The 21466-nt window shown below is 43.8% G+C and overlaps 1 protein-coding gene and 1 long non-coding RNA gene across 2 annotated transcripts in view; one reads left to right on the top strand and one right to left on the bottom strand.

Annotated features, from left to right (window-relative positions):
- Window positions 1-2749: 2749 nt before the first annotated feature.
- LOC125440491 lies at window positions 2750-6813 on the bottom strand. Its single transcript, XR_007245717.1, has 3 exons — window positions 6630-6813; window positions 6292-6386; window positions 2750-3078 (listed from the first exon to the last, which is right to left on the bottom strand). It is a non-coding gene; the product is annotated as an uncharacterized LOC125440491 (long non-coding RNA).
- Window positions 6740-21466, top strand: part of ITGB1 (integrin subunit beta 1) — a 42942-nt gene continuing 28215 nt past the window's right edge. Inside the window, exons 1-2 of the mRNA XM_048510324.1 lie at window positions 6740-7025; window positions 20679-20748. Coding sequence (XP_048366281.1) covers window positions 7017-7025; window positions 20679-20748 — 79 coding nt within the window. The 5' untranslated portion in view covers window positions 6740-7016. The remainder of the gene's footprint in view (window positions 7026-20678; window positions 20749-21466) is intronic.

Raw genomic sequence — 21466 nt, 5'->3', positions numbered from 1 at the left:
AAACCTCTATGTATCTTCAGAGGTAATCATTCTGCAGACATAAAACAATGATTCACAGCCATGCTAGGCACACACACACAAAAAAGACCTCAGAACAGTTAGAGAAGTGACAAAAATGTTAAAGTGAAAAGGTGTGATCCTGAATCAAAAACTGCCCTTGCACAGACCCCCTCTGATGTGGTGCCCACCATGTGGAATGGTCTGAATGGTCCCACACTCCTGGCTTTTCAGGAAACTGGAAACTTTGCAAACTATACAAAACTGAATTATTAAGTGGGGTTTTCCTGTGCAGATAATAGGGTATCACCATACCAAATGGTCCACAAGGTGACTTGGATAAATCATGAGGGACTGTGGTCTATGCTACTGCGCACAGTTTTGCAATAAGTTGTACTATGTCATTTTGCTTCATTTACTGTGATGTGCTAACAGTTCACTTTGTTCCAGTTCTGTTTTGATATTTCTGGTCGGTTCTACTACCCGAATCCTCTTTCGATGCTGAATGGGAGTCTTATTTCTCCATTGTAACACGCAACATGGTCATGATTCTGGTTGGACTAGAGCAGGGGTCTGCAACCTGCGGCTCTTCATGGACTACAATTCCCATCAGCCCCTGCCAGCATGACAAAAGCTGATGGGAATTGTAGTCCATGAACATCTGGAGAGCTGCAGGTTACAGACCCCTGGACTAGAGTATTTGGTGCTCATTCAAAAAAAGGAGGCAGTGCCTGCTGCCTTTTCTGAGGCCCGACAGAAGCTTACCTAAATGGGGCCACGGCCACCCCTATCCCCCCTCCCCAAATTCATACTCTTTATGCCCAACTTTCCTGGCTTACAGCAGCTAGATAAGACCACCAGTAAAATATGTTACAGCTGTAATGAGAGAACTAAGACGAAAGGTCAAAAAGCAAACTTTTTAACACTTAACCAGGCCTTAATTATAAAAAATGTTAATGAACTCACAGGCTGACAGGGAAATTTAGTAAGAGTCTTAAAGGAGAGGTCAGAGAAGATGACTGTGAATCACTGGAAATCTAACACCATCATATTTCCCTCCAGTATCAGCAGTTCTACTGGAATATCTTAAATAAGACAGCATAAAATGAGACAGATAAAAAACTTATTTATAAATGGATGTATTTAATGATTAAAGTCATTTTCTCTACCTTTAGGGCAGGGGTAGGGAACCTGCGGCTCTCCAGATGTTCAGGAACTACAATTCCCATCAGCCAGACCAAGTAGGCCATGATGGGAAATCGATGTGAATTCCTGAACCTAATTACTTGGAGAGCCGCAGGTTCCCTACCCCTGCTTTAGGGAGTCTCAAAATTGCTTACAATCATCCCCAGCAGGTATCACATGAGGTAAGTGGGGCTGAGAGAGTTCTGAAAGAACCGTGATTATCCCAAGGTCACCCAGAAGGCTTCATGTGAAGGACTGGGGAATCAAAACCAGTTCTGCATATTAGAATCCACCACTCTTAACCACTATACCATGAAGGATTTCAGTGTCATCTAAGCAATAGCTTCAAAAACATGTTTCTTCCTTAGACAGGAAGCATTTTTGCCAGTTCCAGTGATTGAAGGCACGGGCATTCCTCCCATGGAGACATGGGGTACCCATGGCACACACAATTTGGTCACGGGGCAGTGCTGGACACTGGCCAGGTCCTTGTGCCTGGCCTCTCCTGCGGCATGGTGACCCAGCTAGTGCCTGGCGGCTCCCTCTGTGCCAGAGTGCCGCTCGCTGGCCGAGCCATGTGCCACAGCCACAGTAGCTGGCCTGCCACAGCAGTGCCCACCTGAACTCCCTGCCTGAGCCGCCCACTGCCAAGCCCTGCCCACCCCGGCCTCCCTGCAGGCCAGCTCCTGCCCTTTCCAGGGAGGCCGGGGAGGGCAGGGCTTGGTGGCTCAGGTGGGTGTCTCAGGTGGGTGCTTCAGTGGCAGGCTGACTCCTGACCTCCCCGACCTCCCAGGGAGGGCAGGAGCCACCCTTCTGCCACAGCACCCACCTGAGCCACTCGCCTGAGCCTCCCACCGTCAAGCCCTGCCCTCAGCCTCCCTGATGGCTGCCGTAAGAAGGGCAGGGGCAGCTGGGGGGCATGGGTTAGGGTTACATGACTAACCCGGTCATGTACGCTTCTACTTGAAGGGATAGCTGAAGACATCCTGGTCAACTATGATGAAGCAATCACAAATCAATTATTCTGGATTACTACAGCTATAATAAATGTTGGTTGGAGTAGTTAAGAAGCGTTAAAAGAATCTTTTTTTCTAGTGAAGACTATTACAAGTATAAAATGGCAACTCTAATCTAATCCACAGTAAAGATTATGAAAATAGACTTTCTCTGCATCCTGTTCTACTGAAAAATACATTTAGTCTATTTAAAAAAACACTTATTTTTCCCTCTTCTGTATCTGTTTTGCAGCACTGGCCACGTAATTATTGGTATGGATCTATAGTGCTCTTTCTTTACATCATTCAGCTTCCGTTCTACCTGATTTATAATAGCCACTGTTAGGCTGATTCCGCACGGGCCAAAAACAGCAGTGTGAAAACGGTGTAAAAGGGTTTAAAACGGTGTAAAGGGGTTTATACTGTTTTCACACCGTTTTCACACTGCTGTTTTTGGCCCGTGCGGAATCAGCCTTAGTAAAGAAAATATTATAGGCTTTCAGAAAACACATGAATGAACTGAATAAGACTTGTCAGAAGAGTACTTATTTTTCTGGAATTTATTTTTCAAGAGTAAATGTTTTCATTCCTTTCTTGGAAGTAGAATAGGTCTGGCATTGTTGCATACTAAAATACAAAAAAATAGGAAATCGCCATGCCTAGGTAAACACAGAATATATCTGCTGTCAATCGTGCTTCAGAATGGGTTGAAAGCTTATCACACTCAATATTCATGTCAAATCAAACCTTTTTTGCTTTTCCTCATATTTATAGCATTTGCTCGGTGCTGCTTGTTCTGAATTATATTTTCCACCACGATATTTCAAAAATTTAACATCTTGGAAGAACAACTGTAAATCAAATTCGCAGACTCCATTCACTCAAGCATCTTGGCAACAAGCTGTTAAAAACAATGTTTTTGTTATAAAGAAGGCTCAATTATTTATTTATTTATTTATAATTAATTTTATATACCGCCCCTCCCCCGAAGGGCTCTGGGTGGTGAACAACAAAATAATAACAGCAAAAATATTAAAACCCCGATTAAAACAGCAGATTAAATAAATTACAATTACAATTTCAGCAGCATCCGACTTCATAAAACTTCACCCACCCTGGAAAACAAACCCAAAAAGCTGAGGGCCCCATAAAGTGCTAAGGGCCCAGGAGCTGCAAAAAGGAGGGAGAAGGGAGGTAGGAGGCGCACATCCCAGCGCTCTCTGCCTCCCCAAACGCCAAGGAACAATTAGGTGAGCCTACAGGCCCCATGGAACTCTCCAAGGTTCCGGCAGAGGGTCTCAGGCTAGCTGGTGGTAAAGTGTTCCCACCAGGCAGGGGGGCCCAGGGCTGTGAGCAAGGCCCACTGGCCAGGGTAGAAGGCCAACACCGCATCATCGCAGGGGCTAGGGACAACTAGCAAGTTGGCCCTCTGTACCAAACGCTTAGAGGGCATGCATGAGAGGGACTATATAGAGTTGGGAGACGGTCCCGGAAGGTAACACTAGCGATATGAAGAATTTTTTTTTTTTTTTTTTTGGAAAATGACTGTTTCCATACAGAAATAGTGACATTCAAGAACTTCTCAATTCCAGCATTGGTCTTCCATTGCTTGCAGCCTCCCCCAGACACTTGATAGCAAAACTATTATTAAGTTCCGTCCTTTTTTTCGAAGCTATTAATAATGGCTGAACTAGGAGGCAGAAAAAATAATAGAGGGGTTCCACAATGCCAAGATGACGCTCAATGCTGTATTTTTCTGAACCCCAGAAATTGTTGCAAGCCAGTTTGGTGCTATGGTTAAAAGTGGCAGACTCCAATCTGGAGGACTGGGTTTGATTCCCCGCTGCTCCACGTGATGCCAGCTGGGTGACTTTTGCCCAGTCACAGTTCTCTCAGAACTCCCTCAGCTCACATGTGATAGGCACAGGGCAAGGCCCTGTCCTCAGAGCTAAGGCTCTGTCCGGTTACTAAAATAACCATCCCAAAAGCTTCTTCAGTGTTCAGAGATTTATTGTTTCAATTCTGCGCAGAAGAGGGAACTCTCCTCTGTTAGCAACAGGGAGGAGGTTCAAAGGGGCTGTTGCTTGTGTAACATAATTTATACCCTCTTACAAACATCCCCTCCTTGTCTTCTCACCATTGGCTTGAGTCAAGAAGACGTACAGACCTGGTCATCTCATCCCACCTTTTGCCACACCTTGCCATCCCATATTTGGTGCAACTTAACTTAAAAACATGTTACGCAAAGGTTTCCATAACAACCAAGTTTCTATTTTACTGTTATCTGTATTTGTGAGCTCCTGCTAATTCCTTATCTCCTTAGTGGGGCCCTGTTTTCCCAAACCACCTGAAAAACTCAGTGTCAGGCTGCTCTATGAATTTTGTTTCTTCCAACGAAAGTAAGTTTTTGAAGTGATTGGTACCCAGCGAATTAGTCTTATATAACTTATATGATTAAATACAATGGCTTAAAACATCATAAACTGTATGTTCATATCACATGGAGACAAACCACCTCTGGTCTCTTGACTTGAAACCCCTGTGGTGTTGTCATGTCAACTGTGACTTGTTGACATTTTCCACCACCATGGAAAATTGTCACATTTTCACTTCCTACTCAATGACAGTAAGAAATTCTCTATATTTGGGTAGAAAGTAGTAGCAAACTCAGTGGTTTTAATTAGAACATCACAGCAGGGAATTCCAGGCAGAGCTGGAAGTTCGTGTCCAAATGTATGAGCTCATTTGACCTGGAAGTTCTGCCTTTCTACAACCATATTAGTGTGACAGCGTACACATTTGAGGTACAATCTTAATTGTGCTTAATATGAACTGAGGCCCCTGCAGAATTCCGCACATGCAGAATAATGTACTTTCAATCCACTTCCACAATTGCTTGCAAGTGGATTTTGCTATTTCGTATCATAAAATCCAGCTGCAAATTGCATTGAAAGTGGATTGAAAGTGCATTATTCTGCATATGTGGGAGGGGCCTGGCTGAGTCTTGAGACATAAACTGGAATGTAGGCTTAAACCCTTTCTTAATTCACCCCAACAACCAGTGTGCTCTCCTGTTTTGGAGGACAGTTTATTTTTAACTCTGTGCATGTAACGTGTTCATGCTGAACAGCATTACGGCTCTGCTCTCTGTTGCAACTTTTTCCAGTACTTCTAGGACACAGGATCACTTTCATGATTTTTTTCTGAAACAAATTTAAGTCAGAATGTTTTCTAATCTATAGCAAGGTGCGAGGAATTAATATCTGAGCCCGGCCTTCAACTGGGAAGAGAAGGATAACAAATTAAATGAATTTTTTTAAAAAATAAAATTTAGTAAAATAAATTTATTGGGGCTATAAATGTTTTACGGGTTATTACAATGCACTCCAGTCTCTTCTACAAAGTAGACTGTGGTGCCTAGGGACAAGACCACAGAGCCTGACCACATTTGATACACGGCAAAACCACTTTGCCTCTTGGTTGGTTGAGAAAGATGGTCTAGTGATTCTAGTTTCTCTGGTATTTGATACTTCACCCTGCAGAATTGGGCATAACTATGGGCTGTATGTGTGTTTTTCACCTGAAAAGTTCTGCATCAGGAAAGTGTGCTGATCTCTACAATAGCAAAGTAGGACACTTTCAATAATATGGGTTACATGATGCTGTTCTGTACAGTTTTAGGCATGTGCAGTCTGCCTTTTCTTTACACATTTTTAAAAGATCTGTACACACGTTTCTGGTTCCAGCCATTGCGTGCTTGGTGATTTTCCTCCACCCCAGTTTTTGCATGCAAATGAATCATTCAATCACTTTCTGTACAACAATGAACCAAACAGTACCCCCTCCCCAGGAGGAGGCTGTTTGCTATATCTCGTCCATGAGTCCTTGTGGTTAAGAGCAAGTGCACTTTAATCTGGGGAACAGGGTTTGATTCCCCGCTCTGCCACTTGAGCTGTGGAGGCTTATCTGGTGAACTAGATTAGCTTGCGCACTCCAACACATGCCAGCTGGGTGGCCTTGGGCTAGTCACAGTTCTTGGGCTAGTCAAAGCCCCACGCATCTCACAGGATGTTTGTTGGGGGGGGGGGGAGAAAGGAGATTGTAAACCCCTTACAGGAGAAAAAGGAGACTATAAATCCAAACTCTTCTTCTTCATCCTCATCTTCTACTTGTTCTGGGTCTGCTTGTCACTTTGCCATGATGGAACCCCTACAAACAAAACAAGTCAGAAAGGAGGAGTAGAGAAGCACCAGTACAGTTTCTTAACTCTTCCACAGTTCAAAAAGAAACCTTTCTGGGGTGTAAGAGCCAAATATCCCCCCCCCCCCATCCCCCAAGTAATTCTGGAGAAGTTATCAGAACTATGGCGCAGAGGAGTTCTGCTTTCCCTTTTGCGCGCCAGTTTCCCAAAGGCAACTGTGGAGATCTAAGCCACAGAGGGCTCCCCCATACCTATTTTCGCCCCCCGCCACCTTCCCACGAGGCTGCTTCTTCTCAGCCGCCCCAGGGCCCTTCCATTCTCCACGCTCCGCCCAGGCTGACGGCAGCCAGCAGGAATGCGCTTCCGGAGGCGCTGAGCGAGAAGCGGCGGCGGCGGCGCTTGCAGGGCCCGGACCTTCCCTTCGCTCGGCTCTGCAGATGGTGCGGCGGGAAGGGGCGGCCCTGGTAGGCGAGGCGGGGAAGGACGCACAGCCCTCCCGCCGCTCCCAGTAAGGCCCGGCCGAGCCCTGCCCGGGGCGCCACGAGGGAAGAGGGGAGCGCGGAGAAGAGGTCGCGCCCAGAAGGAGCCAACTTCGCGGAGCCCTTCAGGGAGGGGGCCTTCCTAGCAGAGCCGCAGCCATGGCACAGGTACGGGGGGGGAGGGCATGCCCTGGGCTGCAGGTCGGTCCCCCTCCCTCCCTCCCTCCCTGCGCTGTTTCCTGCCTCTGCTTTCGGTGCAGGGGGAGTCCGAGAAGGGAGCCCGCCGCCTTTGCACCCTTGGAGCGCGCGGGGCGTCCTCTTCGGCAGCCTGATAGCGAAGGCTCTCCTTATAAGGGTGTTTTCTGGGGAGTGTTGCCGGGGGGGGGGGGGGGTTTGAAGTTGTCCTCGAGCGGGAGACGCTGTAGCGTTTGAGAAGGGGCATCAACACAACCCACCCACCCCCCTACCCAGATCTGAAGCCAGCCCCCCTTTTGCTTCTCTCCTCCTGCCTTTGTGCAGCTTGGGGAAGTTGACGTGCAGAGATGGGATTGGAATCGGAGTGATGGCCTTTGAATAATTCATTTTGGGGAGAGGCCGAGCGGTGGCGGTGCTGGGTGAGCTCCAGAGCTGCTTTTGCTACCACGCCTGGCCAGATAGGCTGGGGGGTGTTCAGACCTGCTGGGTGGAAAGTTTCATCGCTTCTTCCTTTCTAGGGAGGAAGGCAGATATCCCCCCCCCCCTTGAAGTCATCTAAAGTCTTTTAAGATTTTCATTGCAAACTGGATATCAATCTGCTGGTCACTGGGGGTTCATTTGCTGAGATTCTGGACTTTATGCTAGTCTTGGGGAGGGGGGGGTGACAGCGAGCCGCCCCTCCTTGTTTAACATTTTCCCAGCTGAAGGAGAATGGGAAAACCAAGTGGGCTTCTAGCAGGAAATAGCAGCTGTGTCACTTCCAGAAAGACTGTTATAAAGTTTCAATGTCGGGCGTGTGTAGTTGCAAGCAAGGTTTGGGAACTTCAGTGGGATTTCTTTCTGACTGTGCTGAATGGCTGTCGCTCAAAATCGTAGATCCTGATCTTAAAAGGTGTCTCAATCCAGTTTCACGGATTTTGCTTCATAGGAATGTTTTTCGGATCACAAACTTGCAGTTTAGTCGTGTTTATTCTTACTTTATTTGCTTCTTCCTGTTGTAGGCATAGGAGATGTATTTGTGTTTTCACAGATTTCATTTGTATGATGCTTTCTGGGGTGACTGTTTCTCTTTACATCAGTGATGGCGAACCTTTTCGAGGCCGAGTGCCCAACTGCAACCCAAAACCCACTTATCGCAAAGTGCCAACATGGCAATTTAACCTGAATACTGAGTTTTTAGTTTAGAAAAAACGGTTGGCTCCAAGGCACGTGTTACTCAGGAATAAGCTTGGTGGTAGTCAGTGGCTTTGCTTTGAAGCAACCGTGTAACTCTTCCAACGGGTGAATCATGACCCTAGGAGGGTTTACTCAGAAGCAAGCCCCATTGCCAGCAACCAAGCTTACTCCCAGGTAAAGGATGGCGCTTTAGTCCTTCGCATGAAAATCAGTGGGGTTTAACAGCGCTTAACAGGGTTTCCTACACTGCTTCCCCAAAACTAGGTCTTAGGTTTAATGCTAATAATCGAGCCTAGCGGCCCAGGCCAGCCTAGATGGGTTGGGGGGCACTCTGTTTGGCTAATGTGTTTGATGCCCACAGAGAGGGCTCTGAGTGCCACCTCTGGCACCTGTGCCATAGGTTCGCCACCACTGCTTTACATACATATGTGTTTTAATACAGTTAATTGCAATTTGTGTAAGTATGATCATGCGTGCTGTCTTTGCATGCACTGTAACATGCCCATATAGGGTTGCATACTATTTTTTTCCTCTTTCTCACCTTCTGTCTCCCTCTCATTATGAGCAACAGTTATGTTGTTGGTCTTAATCATTTAAGGAGATTTCTCTTCTTTGTTGTCTAAAGTTACTCAGTGGATCTGTATGTTAACAGTAATAGTTCAAAAAGCTTTCTTGCAGCTCAGGGTTTTTATCCTTAGAACAGCTCTGAAGTAAGTTAGGCCAAAAATGGATGTAAGTAAAGAGAAATTGTGACTACAAAAGGCATCCTAGAAATGAATCCCAGGCACCTTCGCATGTGTGGAAGGGGTCCCAGTTAAGCTGTGAAAACACAAATGCATCTCCTATGCCTACATCAAGAAGCAGCTTTGTAGCTAAGCAGAGATTGGAGCATGGATTTCCAACACTGTAGCTTCTGAATCAGTGGCTGTCAACCTGTGGGTCTGATTGGGTGGCTTGAAAGTTTGTATAGACCAGCCATTTTCTTCTGCTTTTTGGATGGATCTGCTCCAAAGTTACCATCCCCCCTGGCTATTTTTGCATGCTGCTGAGAGGAACAGCAATAGAGCAAGACAAAACCACTGGTGAAGAGTAATTATTTTTAGACTAGACAGGTCAAGGGACTTTGGCTCTTCCTTTTTTCTGTCCTTAGTGACTTCCATGTTGCAGCTTGGGATAATATAGTCAGGTCCTGGGTAGGTTTGAAGATCACAGAGCTACACCATGCTGTTATTGTTCCTTGTGAGTTGGCGCTACAAACATCTCCCATGATATTTAGTACTTTCCAATTGTTGGTGTTAAACTTATTAATGTTAGAATAATCTGCAGAATTTGGTGATTTACTTCAAAGTAATGCTGAAATTCAGAGCAGCTCTTAAACATAAGTGGATGACTGCAGTACCCCTTGTTCAGTGCTGTATCTTTCATACTCTTTGTCTTACCCAGGTGAAGTTCCACATTACCTGTAATGTAATCTGGGTGACTTCAGACTAGTCTGTTATATTATTTCCTTCACATTGTTTCATTTATGTGTCGGCTGTTGTTCAGTACCTCCTTAAACTTTTTATTTGAAACATTACAAATTTATTTACATAAAACAAATATTTACTAGCAAATATGAGAGAATTCAGGAAGTCCTAAGTGCTGGAAGGCAGTGGAAAGTGCTGTCAAGTTGCAGCCGACTGTTAGGCTCATTCCGCACATGCAGAATAATGCACTTTCAAACTGTTTTCAGTGCTCTTTGAAGCGGTGCGGAATAGCAAAATCCACTTGCAAACAGTTGTGAAAGTGGTTTGAAAATGCATTATTTTGCATGTGCGGAAGGGGCCTTAGTGCCACAGTAGGGTTTTCAAAGCAAGAGATGAGCAGAGGCACCTGCCTCGGCATTGTAATTTTGAACTTTCTTGGTGGTCTCCCATCCAAATACTAAACAGGGCTAACCTTGCTTAACTTCTCAGATCAGACTAGCTTGGGATATCCAGGTCAGAGTGTTTGTGTTCCTAGGAAGTAATTAACCCAAGAGCGACGTTCAGAGTGTCCATATAAAACAAAAGCAAAATATTCACAGAAGGTAATGTAGGAATGTGACTGAATGGGGAAGATACCAATACTGATCCTCTGAGACTGTAAACATTTTGTCACCTAGTAAGTGATTAGCGTCTGCTCTTATTAATAAAAAGCTTTCTGAAGAGTGCATGTACACGAGATTCTGTTTAAGACATTACAAGCAGGCGTACGAGGAGTCCACCAACAGAAGAAGAATTTTTGGATTTATACCCCACCTTTCTCTCCTGTAAGAAGACTCAAGGTGGCCTACAAGCTCCTTTCCCTTCCTCTCCCCATAACAGGCACCTTGTGAGGTAGGTGCGGCTGAGAGAGTTCCGAAGAACTGTGACTAGCACAAGGTCACCCAGCAGGAATATAGGATTGCGGGAACACATCTGGTTCATCAGATATGCCTCTGCTACTCAGCTGGAGGAGTTGGGAATCAAACTCGGTTCTCCAGATTAGAATCCACCTGCTCTCAACCACTACACCATACTGGCTCATTCAAGTCCACACTGATTTCAGAGTTCCCAGTTGTAAGCTCTCTGGACCCCACCCTTGCTATAGGCCAGTGGTGGCGAACCTATGACACGGGTGCCAGAGGTGGCACTCAGAGCCCTCTCTGTGGGCATGCATGCACAGAGTTCGTCATGTGATAATAGTATAATTATTTCAAGGAGATTATTAGCATTAAACCTAAGACCTAGTTTTGGGGAAACAGTGTAGGTAACCCTGTTAAGCACTGTTAAATCTTACTGATTTTCATGCGAAGAACTAAAGCGTGATCCTTTACCTGGGAGTAAGCTCGGTTGCTGGCAATGGGGTTTGCTTCTGAGTAAACCCTCCTAGGGTCATGATTCAACCATTCGAAGTGTGGCACAGATGCTTCAAAGCAAAGCCACCGACTACCACCAAGCTTACTCCTGAGTAATGCGTGCCTTGGAGCCAACTGGTTTTTCTATACTAAAACCTCAGTATTCAGGTTAAATTGTCATGTTGGCACTTTGTGATAAATAAGTGGGTTTTGGGTTGCAGTTTGGGCACTCGGTCTTGAAAAGGTTCGCTATCACTGCTATAGGCTATCTATATGTACCTTCCTTTTATCCCTCCAAGCATGGTAAAGGGGAAGGAAACACATGAGAATGGCTTTCAGAAGCCCAGCAATGGTTGACAACCAACCGGAGAGGCCGGAGCTGACCACGGATGCGGCCAGAGATATATGGCATATGGTGAGGGTAGTGGGCTGTGTGGGCATTGCTAGTTAGTATCAGATATTCAGCTCCTGGATAACCAAAGTTTTTGCTAGTTTGGTTTTGTTATTTCATACTAGGCTTGCTTTAAAACACTGCACTTGCTTTTAGGTGTCTTTTCTGTTCTCTAGCGGGAAGATGGGAGAGGCGTGCTGTGTTCTGTGTGCCCTTACATGCCAAGAAAATTTGCAGGCACTTCCAGACAGATGCTCAGATTTGCCAATGACTTCAATGGGATGTGGTTTGCATCCATGATTTTTTTTTTTACATCAGCCTTTAGTATACCTAATAGATGGTTAAGCCCCAGCGGAGAGTATTGCAGGCAATGACAGAGGTACGTGTTTTGTGGTAGAAGTGTTTCTTTGTTTATTAGGTGTATAGGCCACCCTGCCCCGCAAGCAATCTAAGGGCCTCTTACAACAATAAAAGCAATAAAAACAGCAAATTCCATTGATGTCCAGATGCCTTATTTGCTAATAAATCAGTCAGAGGAGGAATGTATTTCTAACAAAAATAACAACAACCCATAACAAAATATAAGCCATTAAAGCAGGGGTGTCAAACTCATTTGTTGTGAGGACCAGATAGGACATAAATGTGATTTGGTCAGGTTGGGCCCAGGGTGTGTGTGGCTGCTTTGGCTGGTGAGCCTTTAGCTGTCTTTCCAGCCCACACTGGCACTGGGGGTGGTGTGGCTACCTCAGCTGTCAAGCCCACAGTGGGCTTGCCAGCACAAAATGGCATTGGGAAGGTGGTCATCGGGGGCGGGGGGGTATCCCTCCTCTGGTGAGCCAGCAGCAGCTTTGCCAGCCCAGATCAGCACTGGGGGAGGGAGTCAACATATTGGGGGGGATGCCTCAGCTGGTGAGTGTACAGTGGCTCACTGGCCTAGAGCATTCCAGACAAATGCTTGTCCATCCGCTACTTAAGAATTACCAGTGAGAGGGGGGCTCACCACCTCCCTAGACAGCTGATTCCACTGTTGCACAACTCTTCCTGTAAATTTTTTTCCCTAATATCCGATTTCTCCTTATAATTTGTACCCATTATTGCAAGTCCTATCCTCTTCTGCTAACAGGAACAGCTCCTTGCCATCCTCTAAGTGACAGCCCTTCAAATACTTAAAGAGAGAAATCATAGTCCCCCCCCCCCCCCCCCCCCCCATATCCAGGCTAAACATTCCCAAGTCCTTCAACCTTTCCTCATGAAAATAACAACTTTACATAGGGTCCCACAATATTGAATTAGACTAGAGTGAGTGAACACTTTGATCTGTTATTTGGTGTAGGAATTTTATTTTCTTTCTCCTTTTTGGTTATTTGCTTACCTTACACCCACTCTTTCTGCTTATACAGTTGTCTGGATTAAAGCTGTAACCTCTATATGTAAGGGTGAATAGTTGACTCTTCTGTCATACCATTTACGTAAATTCAAAGATGCTTAACCTTGAACTTTTTTTTTGAAAAAAACCTGCTTCCTGGTAACAGGCACGAGCCATATGCATCCACACTAATTTAGATAAACCAGATGACTCATTCTTGTGTCACAAAAAAGTAAGGAAATGATTAAGCATACTTCTCCAAGACAGCATTTGGAGTAATTAGGAATGAGCAGTCAGCAATAAGATCTTTAAATGTTCTGAATTTTAATGCAATGAAATGGAAAGTTCTGTATGGTTTGAGAGCGACATACCTGAAGGGTTGCCCAAACCTTTATGAATGTACCCAGCAACCGTGGTCATCTTCTGAGACCCACCTTTGGAGATTAGGCAGGTGGCATCCTGGAAGAGGGTCTTCTCAATTGTGGTACCAAAACTCTGGAACTGCCACCCCTGGTAGTCTTGTTTGTCTCTTTCTGTGGCCGTCTTCCACATTTTTGTTCCATTTTGTTCCATTTCGCATTCCCTCAGTGATCCCTCCTTCCTGGCCTGTATTTTAATTTTTTATGTTGTTTGTATTTGTTAGACCTAGTTTTAATTGTTTCAGTGGTGTCTGTTATGTTGGTTTTAATGGTTTGTAAGATGTGATTTTAATATGTATGTTTTTCATTTGATAGCTACTTTGGTAGGCCTTATGAAAACAGAAAAGCAGGCATGAATTTTGTAAAATGAATCAAATATGAAGTAAGGCGTATGAAGATAATTGTTTCATTAAAAGTATTTTTCTCTTTATTGTGCTGCTTTTTCGGATGGGTACATTGTGGCATCTTTGTGCTGATCGGGTCTAGAGAGAGGTCTTATATCTTCTTGTGAAAATTCCTGAATATGTCAATTATTTTACAGTACTACTGCAAAATGTTCATTTTGTTCAGAGTATATGAGCCCAGGCTTAAAGTTTCTGTTACTACAACTTTCATGGCTGTTGTGGGTTTTCGGGCTGTTGGGGCTGGTAGTTTTTGCTCTTAAGGTTTCGCCTACATCTGTGGTTGGCATTTTAAGAGGCATGTCCCAATAATCTTACCATGACACGGCTTTGAAGATGGCAGCCATAGGTACAGGTGAGAAGTTAGGAGCAAAAACATTTTTATTTCTAGAACAGAAACTGAACTGCTTATCTTTAGAAATAGCTTGTTAACCACAAACCACTCTCAAACAAGGTGCTACAAGCTTGTTACATGCTCTAATATTCATTAGAAGACAGTGGGGTACCTTGATCTAGAGCAAGGAAAACACACATGCTCAGCACACAGGGCCAGTTCTTCACACAAGGGCACAGTTCTTCACACACTGAAGTGAGCTCCTCTGGCACCGGCAGCATTGCTGAGGCTCAGAGCCTACACTTGTGACACTACAATACTGTCCAAGGGTTGAAAACTTTTGCAGAGAAACCATCAAGAGAAACTGGATGTTGGGGGTAACCTGGTCTGTGTGGCTGTAATCTGGTAGTTTCTCATTATGTGGATTACTACAGGCAGATAGTCTTAGTGCTTGGTATTTCTATATTTACCTCTGTGCTTCAAGACTGTGGTAAGCAATACGTTTTTTTCCATGTTTTCTGAAAAACCTCTCTTGGACCGGATTGAAAAATTAAACTTTTTAATGTTTAAACTGCTTGTACCTTCTGCTAAGAACAAACCTGGGCATGTGAATTGATACACATACACAAACACAACAGTGAAGTCCTTTCTAAGCCCACTGGAGTAACTCTGTATGTAACCGGTATATATTTGCTACTACTGTGCAGTTGTGCAGCTATTCCAAAAATGTGTGGTTATGTTAGGTTTAGTTATAAGACTTGCAAATAACAGCTGGCTGCCAGTTGTGCCACTCATATCTGTCACAGTGTTAAAGGTTTCCCCCTTTGTAAGCAGATGATGATGCTGTCTCTGCTACTTCTCTGAACCCTGCTGACTCCGTACAGTGAGAAAAGCAGTACCCCCAGAGTGCTAAGTGACAGTACTTCAGTCAAATTTTGCTCATGACCTGAGTTTGATCCCAACAGAAGTCATGTTCGGGTAGCCAATTTAAGGTTGAGTTCTGAGGTTGTTAAACTGAGTACCCAACTTGCATTGAGTAAATACAATGACAAACCACCCCATAAACAATGGCAAACCACCCCACAAACAAAGTCTACCTAGTAAACGTCATGATGTGACATCACCCCATGGGTCAGTAATGCTTGGCATATCTCCTTTACATTTATCTGACCTTTAAAAGGCTGAAGCATTATAATAAATAGACCTTTTAAAGGCTATTAATAAACATAATAAAAATGATAAAAATGATGTTCTTATGTTGACAGAGTCAGAGAAGCCTTCATCTCTACAGTGTGTTTTTGCTAGCTACAGGGAGAAAACCCTGCTCTTCTCCCATGGTGCTTTCTTCGTTTAATTTTTTTGTTTAAAAAATATCTTGATGGCCTTTGGGAGTTTGTGTTAGTTGGAAAGGCAGAGAAGATGCTTTGCTGGCCCAGAGGCAGTATTGTGTCATACCCAGCAAATGATTTAAACCAAGCCTGTGTGCACTGTACATTAAGAAAATTAAAATTCTGTTCAGATCCAAATTCTGCAATGACAGCTGAATTCTGTGATGTGTATAAATTACACAAGTTCAGGCAATATGCATTGTTTCTATCAAAATGTATTTCTGTTAGTTGTGAGGAGGGGCAAAAGATAATAACAGGGATGGCTATTTGAAATGTTCAGGAGGTTATTTGGTTTCTGAGGTTTTAAGTGTTGCCTACACCCTTTCAAGATAAGGAATTCCATAGAAGCAGAAATAAAAGCAGTATGGCAAAAAGCAGAAGCAAAAAAGCATTTTTGCAACCATCTGGAGCTAGAAATTTTATTGTATAATAGGCCTTGGCAAATTTTCTTTTTTTCTAGGAGCCAGACAAAAAAAATTAGGAGCCAGATTCATTTTTAAGCTTTCAGGGTTTTGTATTTTCATGACCAAACATTCTAATTGTTGCTTTCATAAAAACTCTCCTCACAATTTCTCATGCTTTTATAAAAGCTAGAACAAAAGGGCATAATAAATATAACCTGTGCCACAACAGAAAGCTCATGTCTAGCCTAATATCTCCCTAATTTCTCATAACACATTATTGCTAAAAACTCGTCAATTTAATTAAATACTGGAGCCAATATAGGAAGCAACTAGTTCACCACCTCTGCTGAATGGGGTAAAATTACATTTACGTATAAACAAACAGTGACAAGAACTTTGTGTTTATTTTGTGTCACACAGTGGACCATTTTAATTGGAAATAATAAACTTTGGATCCAGCCAGCTTTCTCACCGTTGTCAAATTCTTAACCACATTTACAGCCATCATTCCCAAGGCTTTTGTCCATTCAGCTCCCATGAGTCTAAACATAATCCTTTTTGGTGGTTGAAAGGAATCCTTTCCTCCCTTTTTCACCAGGGGAAGAACTGATTGGATTCAACCCTTTGTACTTCTACTGAGACCTTATGAGACATACTGCTAAAAATATCAGGCACCACAATGAAATGTACAGGTGCCATGGTCATGCTGACAAGACATTTTTGAACTCTTTTGATATTCAGTGGTAGAGAACAGATTGTAATTTAGTGGCATATTTGGGTGGGGCCATCGAAAGCCAGGGTGCTGAAGGAAACGACCGACTTCCTTTTTCCGCAGAGAGAAATTGTACTCTGCCTATAATGGGCAAACACCGCCCCCTTTACCTCGAGTGGATATGCTTCTTTAGAGCAGTTCCATAGTTAGCCCCCTCTCAAGTAAAATCTAATCTGTTTCTGGTCCCATTTACCTGTAATCATATGGCTTAAATTGCATTGTCTTCTATCAGTATCAGTATCACAGGATAATCTGTGTACTGTTTGCAGGTTTAATTTGTAAGAACAAAGTAGCTAAGGTAGTCTGTATAAATTCCTCTTATTTTCCCCGCAGTAAGAGTGTAATTGACTTTCTTTCTGTTATGGTTTCTTTTAATGATCACTGGCATATTTTGTTTCCAAAGAAAAAACTAAGGTATGCTGCAGCAGCTGTGTAACAGAGACACATGAACTGGTAAAGAAAAATGTCTATGGTGAACAAAACAGATTTTGTGTGGCTAAATATGGATTTAAAATCACACACTGCTGAATACCTCTTCTAGAGGGGCTGTTGATAGAAAGTAACTGTGGTACAAGACAGTTTTTTGATAGAAACGGTAATAGTAGTTTTTTTGCTGCTGAATTACTGTAACACAGGGGTCCCCAACGTGGTGCTCGTGGGCATAATGGTACCCTCCAGCAACTTTCCTAATACCCAACAGTTGTTTTTAGAAAGTGTGTGGGGCACTTGACCAGCAGGACTTGTGTCTTGCCACAGGAGATCTGATTGGCTGGACAGATCAAAATAGCATTCTGTCAATGGCAGCTGCATCCACAGTGTTGGTTTTCGGGTTAGGGTCTCATTCCTCTTTCCCAGCTTGTTTCATAAATTACCCCCATTCTCCCTTGCATTTGGGTTCCCTCTGAGGGTGTTTCCGCACTACAAAAGGGAGTGAAGGTCGACTCGGTTCCCTTCAATGGGGGACGATTCCTGGCTGTCCGCACAGCAACTTCCTTGGCCCCCTGGAACCGAGCTAAGTGGGCGGGTACCTGTTTCGCTCCTCGATCGTGATTGGCGCTTGCTGTTGCGGGAGGCTTGAAACGGGAACGTTCTTTGTTTTTTTTTTTACAGTTTCCCGTCTGACGTCACAGCTACGTAGCATTGACACGCTTTGAACTACTTCCGGCGCAGTCAGAGCTCACGTACAGCTTTAGCGCCAAAATTTTTCCAGTCAGTGATTTCTCCTGCGTCACTTTGAAATCGATCTCGGATATCGTAGCCCGAAACGTGAGGGGAAACTGTATTAAAAAAACCGCGCCAGCCTCTGCCTGTCCCACGACTCTCCGCTGTTCTGGCGCGATGTGAACGAAGGCGGCTCCTGATTGGTTGAATGGATGCGATTATGTCGCTTTCGATGCGTCCGCATTTCGAAGCCGGTTTTAAGCGATGTCGACCTTTGTTCCATTTCAGCGTGTCGCCAGTTCGCATAACTGCGACAGGGATGTTCGCGGTTCCGAGCCGGGGAACAGAGACAAGACAACGTCGAGGCTTCGGTTGTAGTCGCGGGATACACTGGAGAGTTGAAACCTGAGTACAGAACCGCATTTAAGCACAGTAAGTGCGGAAGCACCCTGAGTGTGTGGCTCTGTCTCCTGAGGCAACCATTTTGTGGTGGGCGCCACCTCCCAAGACCCCCATTTTGTGATTATTCTCACTACCCTCTGTCAGAATTCCAAAGGTGCGTACAGGCTTAAAAACGTAGGGGGCCGTTATGTGTAATGATTGGGAGGAGGTGATGCTCATTAGAAGTAGAAAAGTTACGTTGTTGGATAACCCATATTAACTAAACAGGTAGTTCTGATCTATGGAATGGATGTGTGTAATCTCCACTACAGCACTAATTAAATTATTGCTTAAAAATACTGATTTGTACTGAATAGCAGATGAATGAATGGTTTCCTTAGCATTTGAAGAAGTGAGGACTAGTCCACTCTGATGTATATCATCTGATGACTCATAGTGGAATGTGTGAGCTGTCTTGATTGCAGAACATGATGGTAGTTTTATGCGGTGATGTACCCCTTCCTTAGGTCACATGCATACCCAGTTAGTATGGAAGTAGTGAGTGCAAATGTATTTGATGCAAGGGTTAGACTTGGGGCAGCCCAGTTTCAAATTCCAGTTCCATCATGAAGCCTGTTGAGTGACCTTAACCCTGTTTCAGTCCATCAACCTTGGTCACCTGACAGGGTTGTTAGGAAGAAAAAGAGAAACCTAGGCAGGGTGTCCTGAGTTCCTTGGAGAATGAGCAGGCTAAAAATGTGGTGGAGTGTGTTTTAAAAAATAAGTTGTCATAATACATGCATTGAACGTAGCATCAAGAGCTGTATGAAGGTTCAGATAGAGGTTTCAGTGAAAATAACAGCCCTAGCTGGTTAAAAATAGTCAGTTTATGTCACCTAGCTTCTTTTCTCTCTCCTCACATGACGTTTTCTCGTGCCTAACATGCCAAGGGAGTAAAATAATGTGAGAGTTCTAATAATGAAAGTCTGTAGAAACATTTCCCAAGGAACATTGTTTTCCTATCTGTTTTAATTCCTGCAGCTAGCCACTGAGGTTCTTTGCAAGTTGTTAACAAGTTCCGTTCAATGAAAGCCACTTAAAATAGTGTTGGTCTAAACCAGGGGTAGGGAACCTGCGGCTCTCCAGATGTTCAGGAACTACAATTCCCATCAGCCTCTGTCAGCATGGCCAATTGGCCATGCTGGCGAAAACTGATAAGTAATTCCCTATTTTATCTAGACACAATTCCTAGTCCTAAGCTAATGGCATGAATAAGGAACTATATATCATTTTAGAAATAAGAATTATGCAGAATTATTGATAAATCGTAGTTACCAGAACTGTGTGTTATCATTATTATACCAATTCTTGGGCATTCATTTCAGTTTCATAACAGCATTTAATACTTGCAGGTAATCTGACTTCCACTGAAAAGCATCGTGTTTGAATAGAGTTACTGATGAGGGCTTATGAGTTAGTGTTTGAACCTAATTTGATATGTTATTGCTATTTGTATCTAATTTTTGCCAGTCTTGGTAAAACAAAATGTTTATTCTACTGGAGGAGAGGACTTAAGCAACCGCCATCTTTTAAAAACCTTGTGCATTTATATTTTGTTACAAAGAAGGAAGAGGGGAACCACACCCAACCCCCAAAACAGGTTAGGAACCAAAAAGGTTGGTGAACAAAGGTAAAGGTAGGCAAATGCCATATGCTGGATAAAAGTGTCATTCCAATTTGACACAGGCTCACGTTTTCTAGCATTTCCCCATCCACAAACCAACCCCCTCCCCCCCCCACACACAAACATATACTCCGTAATCTCATCTTGAAGGTGAGAGCATGAAGAAATAAATGTAAAAGTGGCTGTTCTGAAGAAGCAACAAAGACAAACCCTGACTAGCTGTTCTCTTTGTGCTTCTGGCTTTTGTCTGCAAGGAGGGTAAATATTTCTCCTTGGGGAAATATGCATGTTTCTCCAAGTGTGAACAGAACACTTGTGGGGAATGTGCATTTTTCCTGTTTTGAATGAGAACTTTGGAACTGTGAGGAGAAGAAATGAAATTGCTCATGCTTTCCCTCTGGTTACCGCTTTATAGCATTCCGAGCGTGTGTCTGTTTTCTAAAAGCATGGTTGACTGAGAGAAAGTGAGATCACTTGTGTCATGCAGAAGCCCACCCTGAAATCGGCTCAATGTACATCATTCAAAATACAGTCAAAGCTGTATTCATATGCATATCATTCAAATAAAGCTGCCAGACACATCGGGTAAACAGTTCACTCTGCGTGTATGCCATGTCTTGCCCTGTTTTAATGTTTATTACAGATTTTGCTTTCAATGAAATCCTAAAAATCAGAAAGAGCATCAGTTGTTCTGTTCATACTGTCATTTTTTAAAAGCCCATTATAAAAACAATCACACATTTTTTACAGCCCAATTGGGAGAGCTGTGTGGTCACAGTGTTATTTGAACTGCATTTGCAAGCCCATATTTACTATGTCGCTGGCACTTATGAGAAACCAAGAGGAGATATAACCAACTGGGTCAATTAAGTTTGCCTTTTCTTTCCCCTAGGCAAATTTGAAGTTGCTCATCTGGGCAGGGTTATTAATCAGCTTGATAGTCTGTGGATTTGCCCAACAAGGTAAGTTTGTGTGTTCAAACTGTTGATGTTCTATGTATTGTCAAAGGCTTTCACAGCCGGAATCACTGGGGTGCTGTGTGGTTTCCGGGCTGTATGGCCGTGTTCTAGCAGCATTCTCTCCTGACGTTTCTCCTGCATCTGTGGCTGCCATCTTCAGATGGATCTGATAATAGGAAAGCAAGTGGAGTATATATACCTGTGAGTAACAGTGAAGATAGCAAGGTCAATAGGTGAGGGCATCTGAGTAGGTGAGGCCAGGCTACTTCTATTTAGATGCCCTCACCAATTGACCTTGCTATCTTCATTGTTACTCACAGGTATATATACTCCACTTGCTTTCCTATTATCAGATTCTCTGAAGATGCCAGCCACAGATGCAGGCGAAACGTCAGGAGAGAATGCTGCTAGAACACGGCCATACAGCCCGGAAACCACACAGCACCCCTGTTGATGTTCTCTTGCTATGGGTTTGTAGAGTATCGTAGTATACACTGCTGGTATTAATAATAGCAAAACTGTGCTGGAATTGAATGATCCATGATCAAAGATAGGATTCTGTGTCAATCTAGATTGTTTTTATCCTGCCCTGTCATAGCATTGGCATTGGTGCAGGAGCCTCCTAAAAAAAGGCAAGAAAGGAGTTGGTGCTTTTTGAACTGAACCATGTGTGATAGCACTGGTTTTCCTAACATGTAAGCCAGCTTGAACCTGCAGTTCA

The sequence above is a fragment of the Sphaerodactylus townsendi genome, linkage group LG11, assembly GCF_021028975.2.
Source record: "Sphaerodactylus townsendi isolate TG3544 linkage group LG11, MPM_Stown_v2.3, whole genome shotgun sequence".
Taxonomy (NCBI): Eukaryota; Metazoa; Chordata; class Lepidosauria; order Squamata; family Sphaerodactylidae; genus Sphaerodactylus; species Sphaerodactylus townsendi.
Note: the sequence above shows the minus strand (reverse complement) of the source record. Positions and strands in the feature narration are given on the sequence as shown.